This window comes from Salvia miltiorrhiza, chromosome 2 (genome assembly GCF_028751815.1).
Source record: "Salvia miltiorrhiza cultivar Shanhuang (shh) chromosome 2, IMPLAD_Smil_shh, whole genome shotgun sequence".
In the NCBI taxonomy this organism is placed as follows: domain Eukaryota; kingdom Viridiplantae; phylum Streptophyta; class Magnoliopsida; order Lamiales; family Lamiaceae; genus Salvia; species Salvia miltiorrhiza.
Window position 1 is genome coordinate 67583260 of NC_080388.1, and position 15260 is coordinate 67598519.

At 34.7% G+C, this 15260-nt stretch overlaps 1 protein-coding gene across 2 annotated transcripts; it reads left to right on the top strand.

Moving 5' to 3' along the window:
- Nucleotides 1-469: 469 nt before the first annotated feature.
- On the top strand, nt 470-5259 carry LOC131007605 (ribonuclease 3-like protein 1). Of its 2 annotated transcripts, none has more exons than XM_057934511.1 (3): nt 470-801; nt 960-1074; nt 4841-5259. In XM_057934511.1, exons 1-3 carry the CDS (start codon nt 711-713, stop codon nt 4986-4988), a joined length of 354 nt encoding a protein of 117 aa, XP_057790494.1. In that variant the 5' UTR covers nt 470-710; the 3' UTR covers nt 4989-5259. The 2 variants fall into 2 exon arrangements, with proteins under 2 accessions (XP_057790494.1, XP_057790495.1); XM_057934512.1 differs by having other exon boundaries at nt 633-801; nt 4830-5259.
- The last annotated feature ends 10001 nt before the right edge of the window (nt 5260-15260 follow it).

The following is a 15260-nucleotide window of genomic DNA, read 5'->3' on the forward strand; positions in this document are numbered from 1 at the left end:
GAATAGTCATGACATAGAAAAAATGACCAAAATTTATGTTTTTTCAAATGGTGGACAAAATTTGATGTTGTATGTTAAATAGGGTCATTCGGCCCTATTGTTTCTATTTTAAATTTAAAAATAAAAAACCAAAAAAATGCAACGACAGTTTTTAAAAAACACAAATACTTCTGTACAACTGATTTCCACAATGACGCTACTTCATTCTGAAAATGACACTTGAACATTTCCGAATAACACTATTTCAACATACAAATGACACTTGAAGATATTCAAGTGTCATTTGTATGTTGAACTTCAAGGTGTCATTTGTATGTTGGAGTAGTGTCATTTAGAAATCAGTTGCACGATGCAACGGTTGCACGGGAGAGTGCCTCTTTAAAAAAATTGATTTTTTTTTTTTTTTTTTTTTTCTGTTTCCAAAAAAAAATGATTTTTTTACGAGCTCCCATACGATTATGGTGATTCCGGCAACAAAATATTTTGTAGTGATTCCGGCAACAAAAGTAGAGTATTAATAAAAATATTTTTGATATTTAATTAAATTAAAGTTGAGAATAATTTAGAACCAGATAAATAATTTAAAATTTAATCTAATAATTACCCCTAATCAAAGTGAATACCCGTGACACAAATCTAGTATACGGAGACGATAAAATAGGTGTGCTACTTTGTAAGCAGCAAACAAAGTATTCTCTCATAAAAATACGATGCTGCGCCAAGAGTGGAGAAGCCCCGACCCCAACTTCTCCAACCCAACACCTATTTCTGCTGCTTTTGTTGACTCAATCACTCAACCAGGTAAATTATTCTTCCAATTTAATCACACGTTACATTTCCTTTTCGAAAAATCGAGTCTGATTTAGATGGGTTCTTGAATATGCAAAACCCTCAATTCGTTGTGAGAGAGTACATATCTTGGGTTAAAATCGGAAGAATTTTGTGTTGAATTTTGTCAGATTGTGAAAGGAAGGGGTCGGCGAAGGCGTATCTGCATCACCTGTGCTCTGCAAAACAATGGAAACAGCCTCTCTTTGAATGCTGTAATGAAGAAGGTCCCGCTCATAAGAAACTGTGAGTTTTGTATTTCTAGAATATCCACTGGGGTGATACCTAATAGTGGTGTCACATATGTGTCACCTTAACAACTACCTTATTTTTCAACTCACTCATACACTACTTCATATTTAACTATTTATGGACCCCACTATTATTATTATTATTATTATTATTATTATATTTACCATTATATATATAAAAAATGATTTAAGTAGTTGGGAACCACAACAAAAAATAGAAATTAGTTTAAAATACTTGGTGGAACCCACCATTGCTGCTACTACTACCCGGGTAGTAAAATTACTTCCTTAAAACTTTTGCACCTCATTTTATTGCTTTTTCCTATGGTGCTACCCATGCCAGCACATCAACTACCTGAGAAAAAACCCAGCATAGTGGATGCTCTAAAGAAAACGGGAATTTCATGTGATACTGTCGCATGATCTGACGGCACTATAACCGTAACATGAATTTCATGCAACTAGAAAAACGGAAAAAATTAATACTTGCAATATCAGTGGGTTGCATCCGAGAATTTATATTTTAGGAATTATAGATTATAATTACTAATGCGATTTTAAAGTAATTATTACGTATTTATAGTACTCTCTCCGTCCCACGAATTTTGACACGTTTTCCTTTTTGGGCCGTCCCACGAATCTTGACACGTTTCCATTTTGGGTAATAATTATTACCTTCTCTCTCCTACTTTATCACTTTTATATTTTATTAACTACACACTTAAAACACTAATCTACAACTCCAAACGTGTCAAGATTCGTGGGACGGAGGGAGTAAATGGTAACCTCATTTGCAGATTTGAAGTAAAAGTTGAAATCACTTATAGATAGGTTTCTACACTGGAATGGAATCCAAAATTGACAACACTTCTAAATAAGGGGCTGAATCAAGTCGATTCCAAAATTTTGTTTAAACTAGGAATAAACAGTGAGATTTTCTGTGGTGAATAATCAACCTGTATGAGATATTTACATCCATGCCAATGTATTTACTAAACAGCATGTAGTTTATCATTGCTATAAAAGATTGTTATTTCCGAAGTAAGTCTGATAGATGTAAAATATTTCTGGACAACAGACCATACAATGCATTGCGTCTTGAAACAAGGACGCCTTCGTCAACCTTTAGTCATGAGAGTCACTTTGGTTGAATGTCTGTTCTGACAGAGTCGATGATCTAGCTCGTAGACCTTATCAAAGTAACTAAAATCAAGTGGTGAGGAACTAGCTGAGCTGATAGCTTGTGATAAACTTACAGACTCACACTGTTTAGTTAGTTTCAGATTGTTTATACTCGTAGTCGTTTGGTGTCTCTCTGAATACTTTGAGATAAAGATAGTTCTAAGGAGCTCATGCATAGAAAACTAAATTCAGGCTATTCGTAAAGCTAAAACAGATAGAGTATAGCATAAAGCGGTAAATGACATAGAGAATGTATAGTCCCTACATCTATTTTGATCAAACTATTCTAATTACAACTTGCTTTCAACTAGCCGACAAACTCCTAGCACTGGATGTATGTTTATGTTTAATGATTTCAGGTTTTCAACTAGGGCCGAGTTCACCTTACAACGAAGAACATTTCTGAAGGTTGATTCATTCGTCTAAGCTTGGATATGACGTTTAAGCTCTGTAGCAAAAGAAGGATTAAAAGGTTCTCCTAAGGTTGAGACATTAGTAGAATGGAGCTTTTTGAACTGATGTCTTCTTTTTCGTTGAGCTTCGAGCTTCACCATGGACCTTTTTCCAATCGGCTAACCATGGACGATATAGATTTTTTCTTTAAGCTCTACACTCTTGTCCAGATGTGTCTTCTTTTGAGCTTTGGCATCTCTTGGTATGTGGTTGCGTACGCAGAGACGACACACACTCTCCTCTTTTTTTTCTTTATATCTGTCGTGTTAGCTCTTCTAAATAAATAGAAGTTTGAATTAACTATCCGTTGGAGAAATCACAATTCAAACTTCGCTGCTGGTAGTTGAGACAACAGACATATTCTTCCTTCAGTGGGAAGTTTCGTTGTTGTCCGTATACTTTTTGCAGACTGCATCTGCTACTGTTAGGATGCGTTGTCCACTTCTATTTGATCCATGTCATTGAGGCAAACTTCCCTTTCCTTAGTTGCTTCCACCACTGAATCTGATCATTCAATGCTCCTCATGCGCCTTCATGTTAGGTTTACATGGATTTAGTCTAACCTTGTTAGGTTGGTTTCTTCACTTGTGAACGCATACGGTCAGACGCTAATACACAGTGGCATAATTGAACTTTGGCTTTTCAGTTCTCTCATTCTTCTCATTGAACTTCCAATCTTCAAGGTTTAGTGTTAGTACAATAGCTTCTTAACAAATGAGTTTTGCTAACCACGCTCTTGGGTGAAGTGGAATGATTTGTGTTCTCCAAAAAAAGAGGGGGGGCTGGGCTTTAAGAATATCGAGTGGTTAGTAGTGAAATGGATTTGGAGATTTCTTAATGGGGAGGGATGTTGTGGGCTAGAGTAGTTAGATCTTTATATGGGAACCTTGTGTGGGGAGAGAAGAGCGTGGGATGCTCGGGGAGAGGTAGGGCTAGAGATGGATGGTGGTCTAAAATTCTATCGGTGGCTGGAGGTTCGACTGAGTCATGGTTCTTTGACAACATTAGACTTAAGATTGGAGTGGGCGGAACACAAAATTCTGGAGTCATAGGTGGGCGGGGTCATAACCTCTCAAGTTTGTCTTCCCTAGATTGTATCAACTTAGTGCTAACAAGGAAGTCCTCATTAGCAAGTCGGGTAGGTGGGAGAATGGGGGCTGGAAATGGGAGTTGAAATGGAGACGAGAGTTTTTCGAAAGGGAGATTGAAGCATCAACTGTTTAGTGTCATTTCTGTGTTTAACCTTAAGGCAGGTACTGCTGACGGGTGGTCTTGGAGTGCGGCCAAAGACGGCCCCTTACTCAACAAGATCAGCGTATGCGGTTATCAAAGAGGCAGAGAACGAGGCGCCAGCAGCGGACGAGATCCTGTCGAAGGTTTGGAGTATTCCAGTTCCTCATAAGGCGAGAGTTACGGCCTGGAGAATCTTGCAAAACAGACTACCTACTTGCACCAATCTTAGGAGGAGGAATATCTTGCTGAACAAAGAAGAACTCAGCTGCAATGCTTGCTTTCATCAGGAGGAGTCGCTTAATCACTTGCTTCTACATTGCTCAAAGACCGAGAAGGTTTGGGACGAAATTCACAGGTGGCTCGGCATTTGCTTCGTGCGTCCATAAAACGTGGTTTCGCACTTTATCTCGTTCACAGGTTTGGGCAAAGGGAAAAGGAATAGAAAGTTCTTAATGGTGTTATGGTGCTGCATCAATTGGGTTCTATGGAAGTGTCGTAATGTGAGTAGATTTGAAGGTAAAGTCTGGGAGATAAAAAATCTGGTTCTGGAGGTAAAAGCAAGAATGTGGAGTTGGGGCAAGATTTTCGGGTTTTAGGCATTGAGTCGTGTTTTAATGACTGGATCTCATGCGACACATCTCCACTGATCTTGTAAAGTTTCCTGGTACCTCTGGTACCAACTGCTGGCTTTCAATTAAATTTATTTTCTTATAAAAAAAAAAAAATGAGTTTTGCTAACCTGGTTCGTCTATACAACACCTTTGATTCATCATCTCAATTAGGATAGAATCATGAAGGTGCAAGGATTCATCATCTCTGTACTTTCTAGTATAGCTTTGCCATATTTTACTTTGTGATGGATTATTGTATAAATGCTTCAAGATCTGCAATAGGTTCATCTTCAAGGTCAGCATTCACTCAGAAGAAGGGCGTGTGATCGTGGAGAGTTTCGGCAACACTCAGACGAGCAAGAAAGCCGCGGCAGAGGATGCAGCGGAGGGGGCTCTCTGGTGCTTGAAACATATGGGCATCAGCTGGTGAAGCAATGCACCTGTAATGTAATGATTGTAGGATCCAAATCATGAAAAATAACTATGCTTCAAGGTTTAGCTTAGAAACCATATAGTTGTGCAATCGCGCGCTGTCACATTTTTTGTGGCAGATACTGTGTTTAATGTTGTAGATTAGATGGCTTCAGCTGCAGAAGATTATCTTGCTTTGTGCTTCAGTGCATAAACTCTGCCATGTTGTATTTGATGAAGCCTTCTTAGTTAATTTATTTTCAAGAGAAAGATATAAGTAATGATTCTAATGTGCCGTTGGATTTATAATATGTTTATATATACATGGATTTGATGATACATCTATATATGCTAAAATACAGATCTAAGATAGAACCTGACACAGCCTTTGAGAGTGTCAGTAGATAAAATAAAGAGATTCTGTTGTGGAAATAGCAAATGCATGTGGATAATTCATACTTACAACTTAATTTAGTGTATTTGTAAGTCTTTAAATTTTTAATATGTTGTTTAATCTTCAATGACTTTAAGCTCTTCAAAAATAAGTTCTTCAATCTCATCCTAAATACATAATCAATTTACAAAAATAATTTTATTATGATTTGTTTTCAATACTCTTCTAGCTTTATTTCTTTTCAATTTTCTCTTTCTCGCTAGTATTTTATCTCTCTAATTCACAATTCACTTTTTAATTTATAAGTTCAATTATTTAAATATTTTAATAATTTTTCAGGCTCTCGACTCATTACATCTTATACGTTGTCTAAAATAAGTTTAGTCAAACATCCTATTAATCTTAGTTAAGACAATGAGGGAACCAGAGATTCATTGTTAATCCTTAAAAAAACACTCTTCTTGGTTTATAAAAAATAACCTACTAAAATACCTTCTTCTTCTTCTATTAATTAAAAATTGAAGCTGAAAATGTCACGTTAAAATACTACTAATCTAATCAATCTAAGTAACCTAACATTTAAAAGGTCATAACTTGTGTGAATCACTTAATATAATTAGATATGACTAATCTAATCAATCTAAGTAATCTAACATTTAAAAGGTCATAAGATGTGAAGAAAGGTTATATAACCTTTCTCTCTAAACCAACATACTTGGGAAGAACTTTGTGATTGCTAAATTTAGTTTTAGTAAATTAAGATTGAAAAGGCCTAAATATATATATCTGGGAACCTATATTTCCAATTATTTAATCTAGTTCCTTATCCACCATCATAATCTTGGGGTCTACAAGTTTGACTAAAGAAATGAATTTGTTGATTCCGACATCTTGGGTCTTATATTTTTTCTACAAGGATTCCCAAAATCTCTTGAGTTGTCTTCACCTTATAACATACATGCAACCAACTTTTGTAGGCCGATAAAGACAATTCTTCCACAACAAGTCCTCATGGACCCATACACGTTAAGACTTGCTCTCTTCTTTTCTATATGGGGAATTTTGTGTTTCCAATTAAAATTGGTAACATTTTAATTCAAAGACAATCAAACACCAATAAAATTTTGAAGATGCCATTTTATACAAGTTAAATTTGAATTTTAACATATCTTACAAATTTTAATGTCTAAGATAATTTCACATTTTTTACATTGTATGTGTGTAGGCAATTAAAATTTATGGCCAATTAAATCGTGCCATGTGAAAATTGTAAATTAAATATTAGATTATATATTATGAGCTTCCTACAATGTGTATATATAGTAGAATCTCTATAAATAAATTTTATTAGGACCGTGATATTTTATTATACTAGGAAGTTACTCTCTCCATCCCAACTTTTAGTATCCAGTTGAGAGTGAAACATATTATAATAAAGTGATTGAGTATGTTGTGAGTTGAATAAGGGTCTCACCTTTTATGTGAGTGTTAAAATAATTAAAGTGGAGTAAGTACCCCACCTACTTTTACTAAAAATAGAAATGAATATCAAAATGTGGGATGATCAAAAAATGAAAGTTGGATACTAAAAGTTGGGACGGAGTGAGTATTAGTTAATCAATAAGTTAATAATTTATTATTGATAGATGTATTTTTTTATATCTAGTTAACTTGAATCTAATTTAGTAAATTTAAATTTAATAACATATGAATTCAATCACTAATTGGATTATCCGAGTGAAAATTAAGCATGTTTGGAGATCCAAAGCTAAGAAAAAGCCGTCCACCAAAAGTATAACACAATTATTCGATTGGGCATTCACAAAGAGTGTGACACTTTTCTTTTTAGGAAATAACCCCACTCTCTCATTTTAATTACAATCACTCGTTTTTTATTGGCTCCACACTCAATTCAATAACAACCACTCATTTTCACTTTATACACATCTATCAACTATTATTCTTAAAACTTGTGTCCACCAAAAGTGTTACACTCTTGGTGAACGGAGAGATTACTATAATTAAAAATCCAGCTAATGATGAAGCTCCAGATGATATAATACATTAATTAGATATGGTTATACAAAAGAAAAAAGTAGTGATAGCATCGAAAATCCTTCGTAATCTTTTGTTGCAGTTCGAGAACGATACATAAGGAGCTTTCGACGCCCTGAGAAAAATTAGAAATTAAATTTAATTTGACTTAAATTTCAAATCGAAAGCAAATTAATAATAACAAATCTGTATTTGATCTACATTATCTTAGTTATCTTTGTAAATTTAGGAGAGTGTTAATTTATGATGTTGATGAAACTATAAATTTATATGGGTACGTAATCTAAAAAATTAGCTATCTTATGAATGGGAAAAGATTTTTGGACACCAGGTGTGTTAGACATTCATAAAAAATCAATTTATAAAAATTATTAATTTACATACCAAATTGAGATAGAGAATATTATTATCTTAGAGAGTTTATTAATTGGCCAAGGTCATCTCCATCTAGAACGTCCCTAAACTTTAATTTGTTTCTGAATTGTTGTCTACTTATCCATGAAACTATAGAACCTAACAACGACAGTGTCAACCAATTAAATTGCATAAATAAATAACATAAATTCTCTAATGCAATTGTTCGTACGGGATGAGTCGCTCAAGTACTTTATGATATTTGTGATTATCATATTGAAATATCTAATAAAATATTTATCCACACTCTGCGGATTGCACAAGAGACCCCTCAGAACTAACAGTGACATAAAATCTCGAGGAAAAAAGATTATATTACTTGGATTAATCATAGCAATTAATATTATCCTTTTATTCGCTAATTTAGCTACTCATGATTTAGCAAATTGTGTTATTGGGATTGATGATTTAATGATCTAAAAATTGGCCTTTTTAAACTAACTTTCGCATATTGTCATTCGTGATTTCATATAATATTACCCTTTTATTCTTATAAAAAAAGGGGTTTTGATAAATAAAATCATGAACTATTTTAAATTTGTAATTTTAACGTGACTTTTGAAGTATTACAAATTAAGTCACCATCTTTTCAATTTTAACAATTCCGTCCTCCCAATTTCTTTCGGTCATTGGATTGTTGAATTGGAGTTTAGGTGGATTAGTTCGCCACATAATATTCATGTTACGACATTGTTTTTTTATAAAATTGTTGTATAGGAGTATTAAAAATTATGGTGCAAATATAGGATACAGTCGCTTTATAATTTAGAGAAAATTTTAAATGTAATTGTACGAAACGTCGTTTAAGTCAAAAAAAAAAAATTAATGTTGTCTTTAGTAATCTACGTAAGCTGCAATTCAACATTCCGGCAACCGAAAAAATTGGGAGGATGAAATTACAAAAACTGAAATGATGGTGATTTAATTTGTCACACTTCAAAGATCACGTGAAAATTGCAAATTCGAAATATATCAATGATTTTATTTGCCACAATCCCTATTAAAAAAAAATAAAAAATCACTGCAATTAATATGTATCCAAGAATCAAGATAGAATGAGTCGCAAAATATTGCCGGAACCAAGCATACCCACATGCGTCCATGTTACTTCACCGTCCTCTATATCAATACCCCACACATACATTCTTCTTTTTATATTTTTTTATAATTTGGATAATGTTAAAACTACTTCAAAAGACAACAAAAATGCACTAATTAAGTGTTTGCTAAGTTTATTTTAAATATTAAATATTTTTTACTATTTTATTAATATTACAAGAGTTTGTAAAACATGATATTCAAAAGTTTATCAACTATCAAAATTTTAGATAATTAAGTTATAAGTTAAAGATGGAATTATATAAAAGTTAGATTGTAAGAGAAAATTGAGAAGAGATTAAATGAAAATGGTATATATTAAAAATAACAAAACATAATATATATATATATATATATATATATATAGGGAGTGGTTCAATTGAGAAGCTCAAATGTGTTGATAAGTTGAGAAGCAATGTAATAGATGAACATGTTAGTACATTTTGATGAACATGGTAATTAGACCCTATATCAATAAATTATTTGAACATACCAAATATAACTGACGAACATACGAATCTATTTAATTTGTTAAAAAATACGTCACCGCCAATGATCGAACCCCAGATCAAACTCGTGTTCATAAAAACTAATTGGCATGTTCATCTATTAAATTGCTTCTCAACTTCTCAACACATTTGAGCTTCTCAATATAACCTAACCCTATATATATATATATATATATATATATATATATATATATATAAGTCTTTGTAAAATGATTGTTGCTTATACAATTTTAAAAAAATAAGATGAGCTTATTTTTGTGTGAACTTATAATATGTTGGAACTTATTTTTGAATTTTATAAATTTACATTTCTTATTTTATTAAATATTTTAATTTCTAATTAAACATCTTATAAATAGACAAATAAGCGCTATATATAAGTGAATCAACGTAAAATATAAAATCTAAATATACAATTGAGTTGTCCGTCGACAATTGAAACTCCAGCAGCTGAAAAGAGGATGGTTGGTTAGTTGGGAAGTTATAGTTGTTCAAGTATCTTTGTCTGTTGGCGTTTGAATTTCCAAGGAGAAAAACAATATATCCATGTGCATGCAATCGTGCGCAAAATGGAGCCCCATTTGGGTAAATACATCATACATCATGGCCAATAAAATCCAACATATATAGTGTGGAAAAGTCTACGAGTAACATGGCTTTGCACCCTAAATCACATGCTCATTTAAATGCCCATTTTGCTTGAAAATAACATGACCATGACGCAACTTGAAGCTATATATCAATTTTTCGACTTTCGGATTTGTAATTAGCATTTCCATTCATCTGATTACATATTTACAAATCTTATTTGTATTTCATTTCAAACATTACACATGACAGAAAAATTAATGAGATACTTTTCGATGAATAGATAGCATTTTTCAAAGTGGAAACGAGCCCTTATAATTAAAGAGTTAAGATCGTGTAGTAATTTCTTGCACATTCTTTTCCTGAATCTCGATTGCACGCATATTATTAAAACTTCATGTATAGTTATTTTTCTTCTTTTCTTTATAATAAGTTTCTAAGAGCATTCAAAGTGGGAGCGACCTGATAGCTGACCTGATAGAGGGGAAACCACGTTGGGTTAAGGAGGCTGTAGTGGGATAACATGATAGTTGATCTGATTTTTTTAGTTTTGTGTATTTTTCATTTAAATTTAATTGCACAAATTTAAATAACACATTTACTTAAAATTAAACTTCATTAATTTTAAAAATCCTAAAAATTACATTAAAAAAACCAAAAACATAATTTAAAATTACTAAATTAAAAACTAAAAACATAATTAAAATCCTAAAGATCTCCAGATTTTTTCATCCTAGCGATGATCTTCACGCAACGAGCCTTGTGGAGGGCGAGGGTTTCCGGATTCATGCCATCCGTCTTCATAAATAAAATCTGATCGTCGTGTATCTGCCTATGGAGTTCGTTCTTCTTGGCTACCTTGACCATCATTTGTTTAATGTTCTCGTCCGACCTGTCCAACCTCTCCACGAATTCGGGTGGAGGCTCGGAGCTTTGCGACGCCTTTCCCTTTCCTTTCCCTTTCGCCTTCGCCGCCTTGTTTACAATTGGCCGGCAAGACGTGTTCTCCTCGCCCGACGCCGAGGTAGTGAAGTCGCCCGTCTTCGATGTCTTCGTCCTCTTGGAGGAATGAACGTCGCCCTCAAGGTACATGGACTTGAACTTAATTTCGGTTTATTCAGAGCATCATCCATGCATTCCAGTAGTTGAAGGGGCCAGAAGTTGGGCTCCTTGCTTGGAAGATGACTTGGGCCTTCTGTTGGAGCATGTCGTCGTAATGGCTGGAAGGCCACTTCGCGCAAACCTCCACCTAAACATTCTCCCACAACTTCACATCCGAAGACACTCGGGCGAAGTGTCCCTTTATTTGGCGGGGTTTGAAGGCAGCGCCGAGGAGGGCGTTCACGCGGTCAAGAATCCGGCCCCAATAGGCCTCTCTCTTTTGATCTACACCCCGGATGGCGTCGTTGGTCTCATCTGCCCAAACACGGACAATAAGGTCCGTCTCCTTGAGGGTGTATGTGTGTCGAGCGGCCCTTCCTTCCTCCGGCATAGAAGCCGGCGCCTTCTCCTTGAAGGCCATCATCTTCCGCCGCCCGCCTTTCTTGGACTTCGACGCACTATGGGCGGCCGGTGGCTCCTCCTACTCCAAGTTGATACCTGCCAAATTGGGATGATAATCGTCTTCGCCGGAGAGGTCGGGAACCTAATTTGAGCTGTACCAATTGGATTGTTGGGATCCATTTTTTTCTTTTGAGAGATAATTTGATAGAGAGAAGATAGAAGAGTATGGAAGAGGTAGGAGAAGATGTGTGAAGAAGAAAAAGATAGAAACACTTATAGAAGAGAGAAAGAAAAAAAAATTGAAAAACGGTCGAATGACCGTTTGATTAAAAAAAAATGGTCAAATGGGCAACAACCCTTTTTTTCACAATCTTTTTTTTTTTTAATTCGGCTCGTGTAAAACACACGCCTTATATAAAGGCTATCAGGCTACACCCGACAGATCGGGGCAGCCTCGAATTGGCGATGGCTGCAGTGGGCGACCCGATAGGGTGGATGCCTCAAGACCCCCCTATCGTAGCATCCACTACGAGTGCTCTAAATTCAAATCTTTCAGACATAATTGTCTAACAGTCTAAGTACTCGTGATAAGTAAGTGAAATATGGTCAACATGTGGGCAAGATCATTATAAGCTAAACATTAGATTATGATCCCTATTTTAGTTTATTAATATGATACGTTTAAAAATGGGTCAATTGTATAATCTTTACATGAAATTGTAAATTTTAAACCTAATAAATTAAAAACAACATTTTGAATCAGTGCAGTGCTAATTAGATATATCTAAATTTTTCGTGACCAACTTTCTTTTACATTGGAACACATATTCTAATAAGTGCCATATGTACAATTAACAGAACTGTTGTGCCTGTCAAAATCAGATTACTGTACATGAGAAGTCGGGCATGTGTAATCTGCATCAAGATCGTGTTATAGTACTTGGGATGATACAAGTTTTAATGTTACTGGTTGGTGAATGTATTTGTACCTTTATAGTTAATAAAGGGTCTCATCGCATACGAAATGAGTGATTCAGGGTTACATAAGTATGTCATGTGTTATAAGTAATTCTTTAGTGAACCCCTAGTGTGTGTTATAAGTAATTCTTTTGTAAATAAGGGGTTCGTAGTGATAAAATATAAGGAAGGGTGGTCATCTTCTAAAACAAAAAATAACATACTTTTAATAGACATAAAAAATCACAAAAGTATAATAATTTTTAGGCAAATTCTTGGGTGCGATCGATTTACATTTCTTCATAATAATGTTTATTTTTATTCATAAAAACTTTTACTTTTAGTTATTTTCACTCATTAATACGTATATTCTTATCTATTTGGTCAAGTAATCATTGTAGTATAAAAAGTAATTATTGTTACAATGAAATGTAATATATATAAAGTATTTCATTTATTCACGATAAGTGTTACTTTTATTCATGAGAACTTGTACTACTATATAAGTATACATTTGTACGAACAAATGTGTATTTTATGCTATTAAGAGTAACCAATTGCATACTATGCGATCGGTCGCATGTAAGACCCAACTCTAATTTTAATGACGAACAGAAGTATTTATATACTCCTTTGTAATCATTTGAAGACATTATTAATCAAGGTGAAAATTAAAATTACAATAAATTAAAGGGGTTAATGCCCATAAATCCCATAACTATTTGTGTTTTCGCGTTTTACATCAGTTTTAAAATTTCTGCCATAGTATATCCCAACTAAGCATCCGGGCGGTTTTTGCATTCTATGTAGTTTTCCGGCAAAATTGAAGCTGACTTGGCAGCCGGACTTATCTACATGTCATTTAATTCCGATAATCAAAGCGATGTCGTTTTGCCTCACGTTTAATTGAAATTACTAATCAGGAAACGACGTTTCGTCTTCTTCGCATGTTTCTCTGTTTTCGCGGCCTTCGCGCTTTCCAGAACACTCCCGATCAGCTCCAACCCCAATTTCCTCGATGTTTTTGCCACGATTTCCAAGACCCATGGCTTCTTCTCTCATAATTCCAGAAGCGTACTATCCTCAATGCACGAGGTACATCACGGGAGGCCGGCGATTTCTTTCCATTCTGCCTTCAGTTTCGACCTCTATCCATGGTTGTTAATCCGCGGCATGTCGGAGAAGAACTACAAGAAGCTCACGCTGGCCCGACTCGCTCGCGACTCGGCCCAAGTCAAGGTGATTCAGACTCGGCTAGATCTGGTGAGGCTGGGAGACGGAGAAGCTGGAGGGGCCAGTTGAGTGACGGCTCGGGTGCACGATGGCGACTCTGCTGCTGCTGTTCATCCGAGGGTAGGGGTGCTCCATTGGGCGGATTCTCGCCGGAGTTTAGAGGGGAGAAAAAGAGGGCGGCACTACCGCTCGAGATACGAGTGGCGGTGGCCGGGGTTGAGCAGTGGATAGCCAGATCCGAGAGGTGGCTAGGGTTAGGCGGTGGCGACGGCTCTATGGTTGTGCGGTCGCCGATAATTGAAGGAGGATGGTGGAATTTGGGGATCTAGGATTTTCTTTTAGGGCTGGGAGAGAGATGGAGGTTGAGGGTGACGATCTCGCTGGAGAGAGAAAGCGGTTGAATGGTGAGTCGGCCGACAACTTCTCGCCAGAAGGGAAGACCCGGCCGGCGGCTTCTCCACGGGAGGGAAGCCACATCGTTCTGAGGGTTTTGGAAGCCATGTCATTTAATAAATAAATAAATAATTTATGTAATGGACACGTCAACCAATTTAAGCCACGTGAACTTTATTTCGTCTTGTCATCAAAAAATTTGACACGTAGATTAAGTTAAGTCGTCGAAATTCTTCGCCGGATGCAAAAACCGCTCGGAGGCTTAGTTGGGATATACTGTGGCAGAAATTTTGAAACTGATGCAAAACGCGAAAATGTATATAATTATAGGATTTAGCGGCATTAACCCCTAAATTAAAATTAAAGAAATTATAATTAAAAATTATAATAAATTAAGAGTAATACCGAGTAATACACATTAAATTGTGAAAGAGATGATTCAACTAGTTAAAATCAGACTAAAATCCTAAAATTGCGGCTATCATCACTATTTACTAGTCAAAGTTGTAGTTGTAAACGTCAAGCACCTTGTATTTATTTTAGTGATAATTTCAAGGTACTCTTCTTCTTTTTTGGCGCTTTCGAGCTGGAGTTCTGATCTTGACGGCATAAATAAATTGTGTACCCATTGCTCATAAATTAGTTAAATATGAAAAAAAAATAAAAAAAATAAAAAGAATTTAACTATTTTACTGTATTATTTATATTGTACTATTTTTTATAAATTTTTTATTTTAAAAGTAATAATAACTGCAATATAGACAATATAATGAAATAATTAAATTCTTTTTTATTTTAAAAATAAATAAATTATTATATTTTTTTAACTAATTATAGTGTGGCTTCATCAATCTAAATAAAAGTCTATGTACAGTGAGTGCTCAATTTACAGAAAATAGCGTGTGAGAAATTAGATAATTGAGAAAAGTGCTATCATGCAAAAAAAGGATCGAAGTTTGGATTTAAGGAAATATCACTTTCAACTCAATTTTTTTACATTATCAATTATATTTAAATTATTAAAAAATTAATTGTTGAAATAATTAAGTAATTGTGTATTAAAATTTTTGCATCCATTTTTTCAGTCTTCAAATCTTATTGGAGTTGGCTAATATCGGATAGAACGACGTCATTTTGTGTTTTAGTA

Coding starts and splice junctions, on each gene's coding strand:
- LOC131007605 (XM_057934511.1), top strand. CDS start 711: ATGCTGCGCCAAGAGTGGAGAAGCCCCGACCCCAACTTCTCCAACCCA. Junction 802..959: donor TGACTCAATCACTCAACCAG/GTAAATTATTCT, acceptor GAATTTTGTCAG/ATTGTGAAAGGAAGGGGTCG. Junction 1,075..4,840: donor GGTCCCGCTCATAAGAAACT/GTGAGTTTTGTA, acceptor GATCTGCAATAG/GTTCATCTTCAAGGTCAGCA.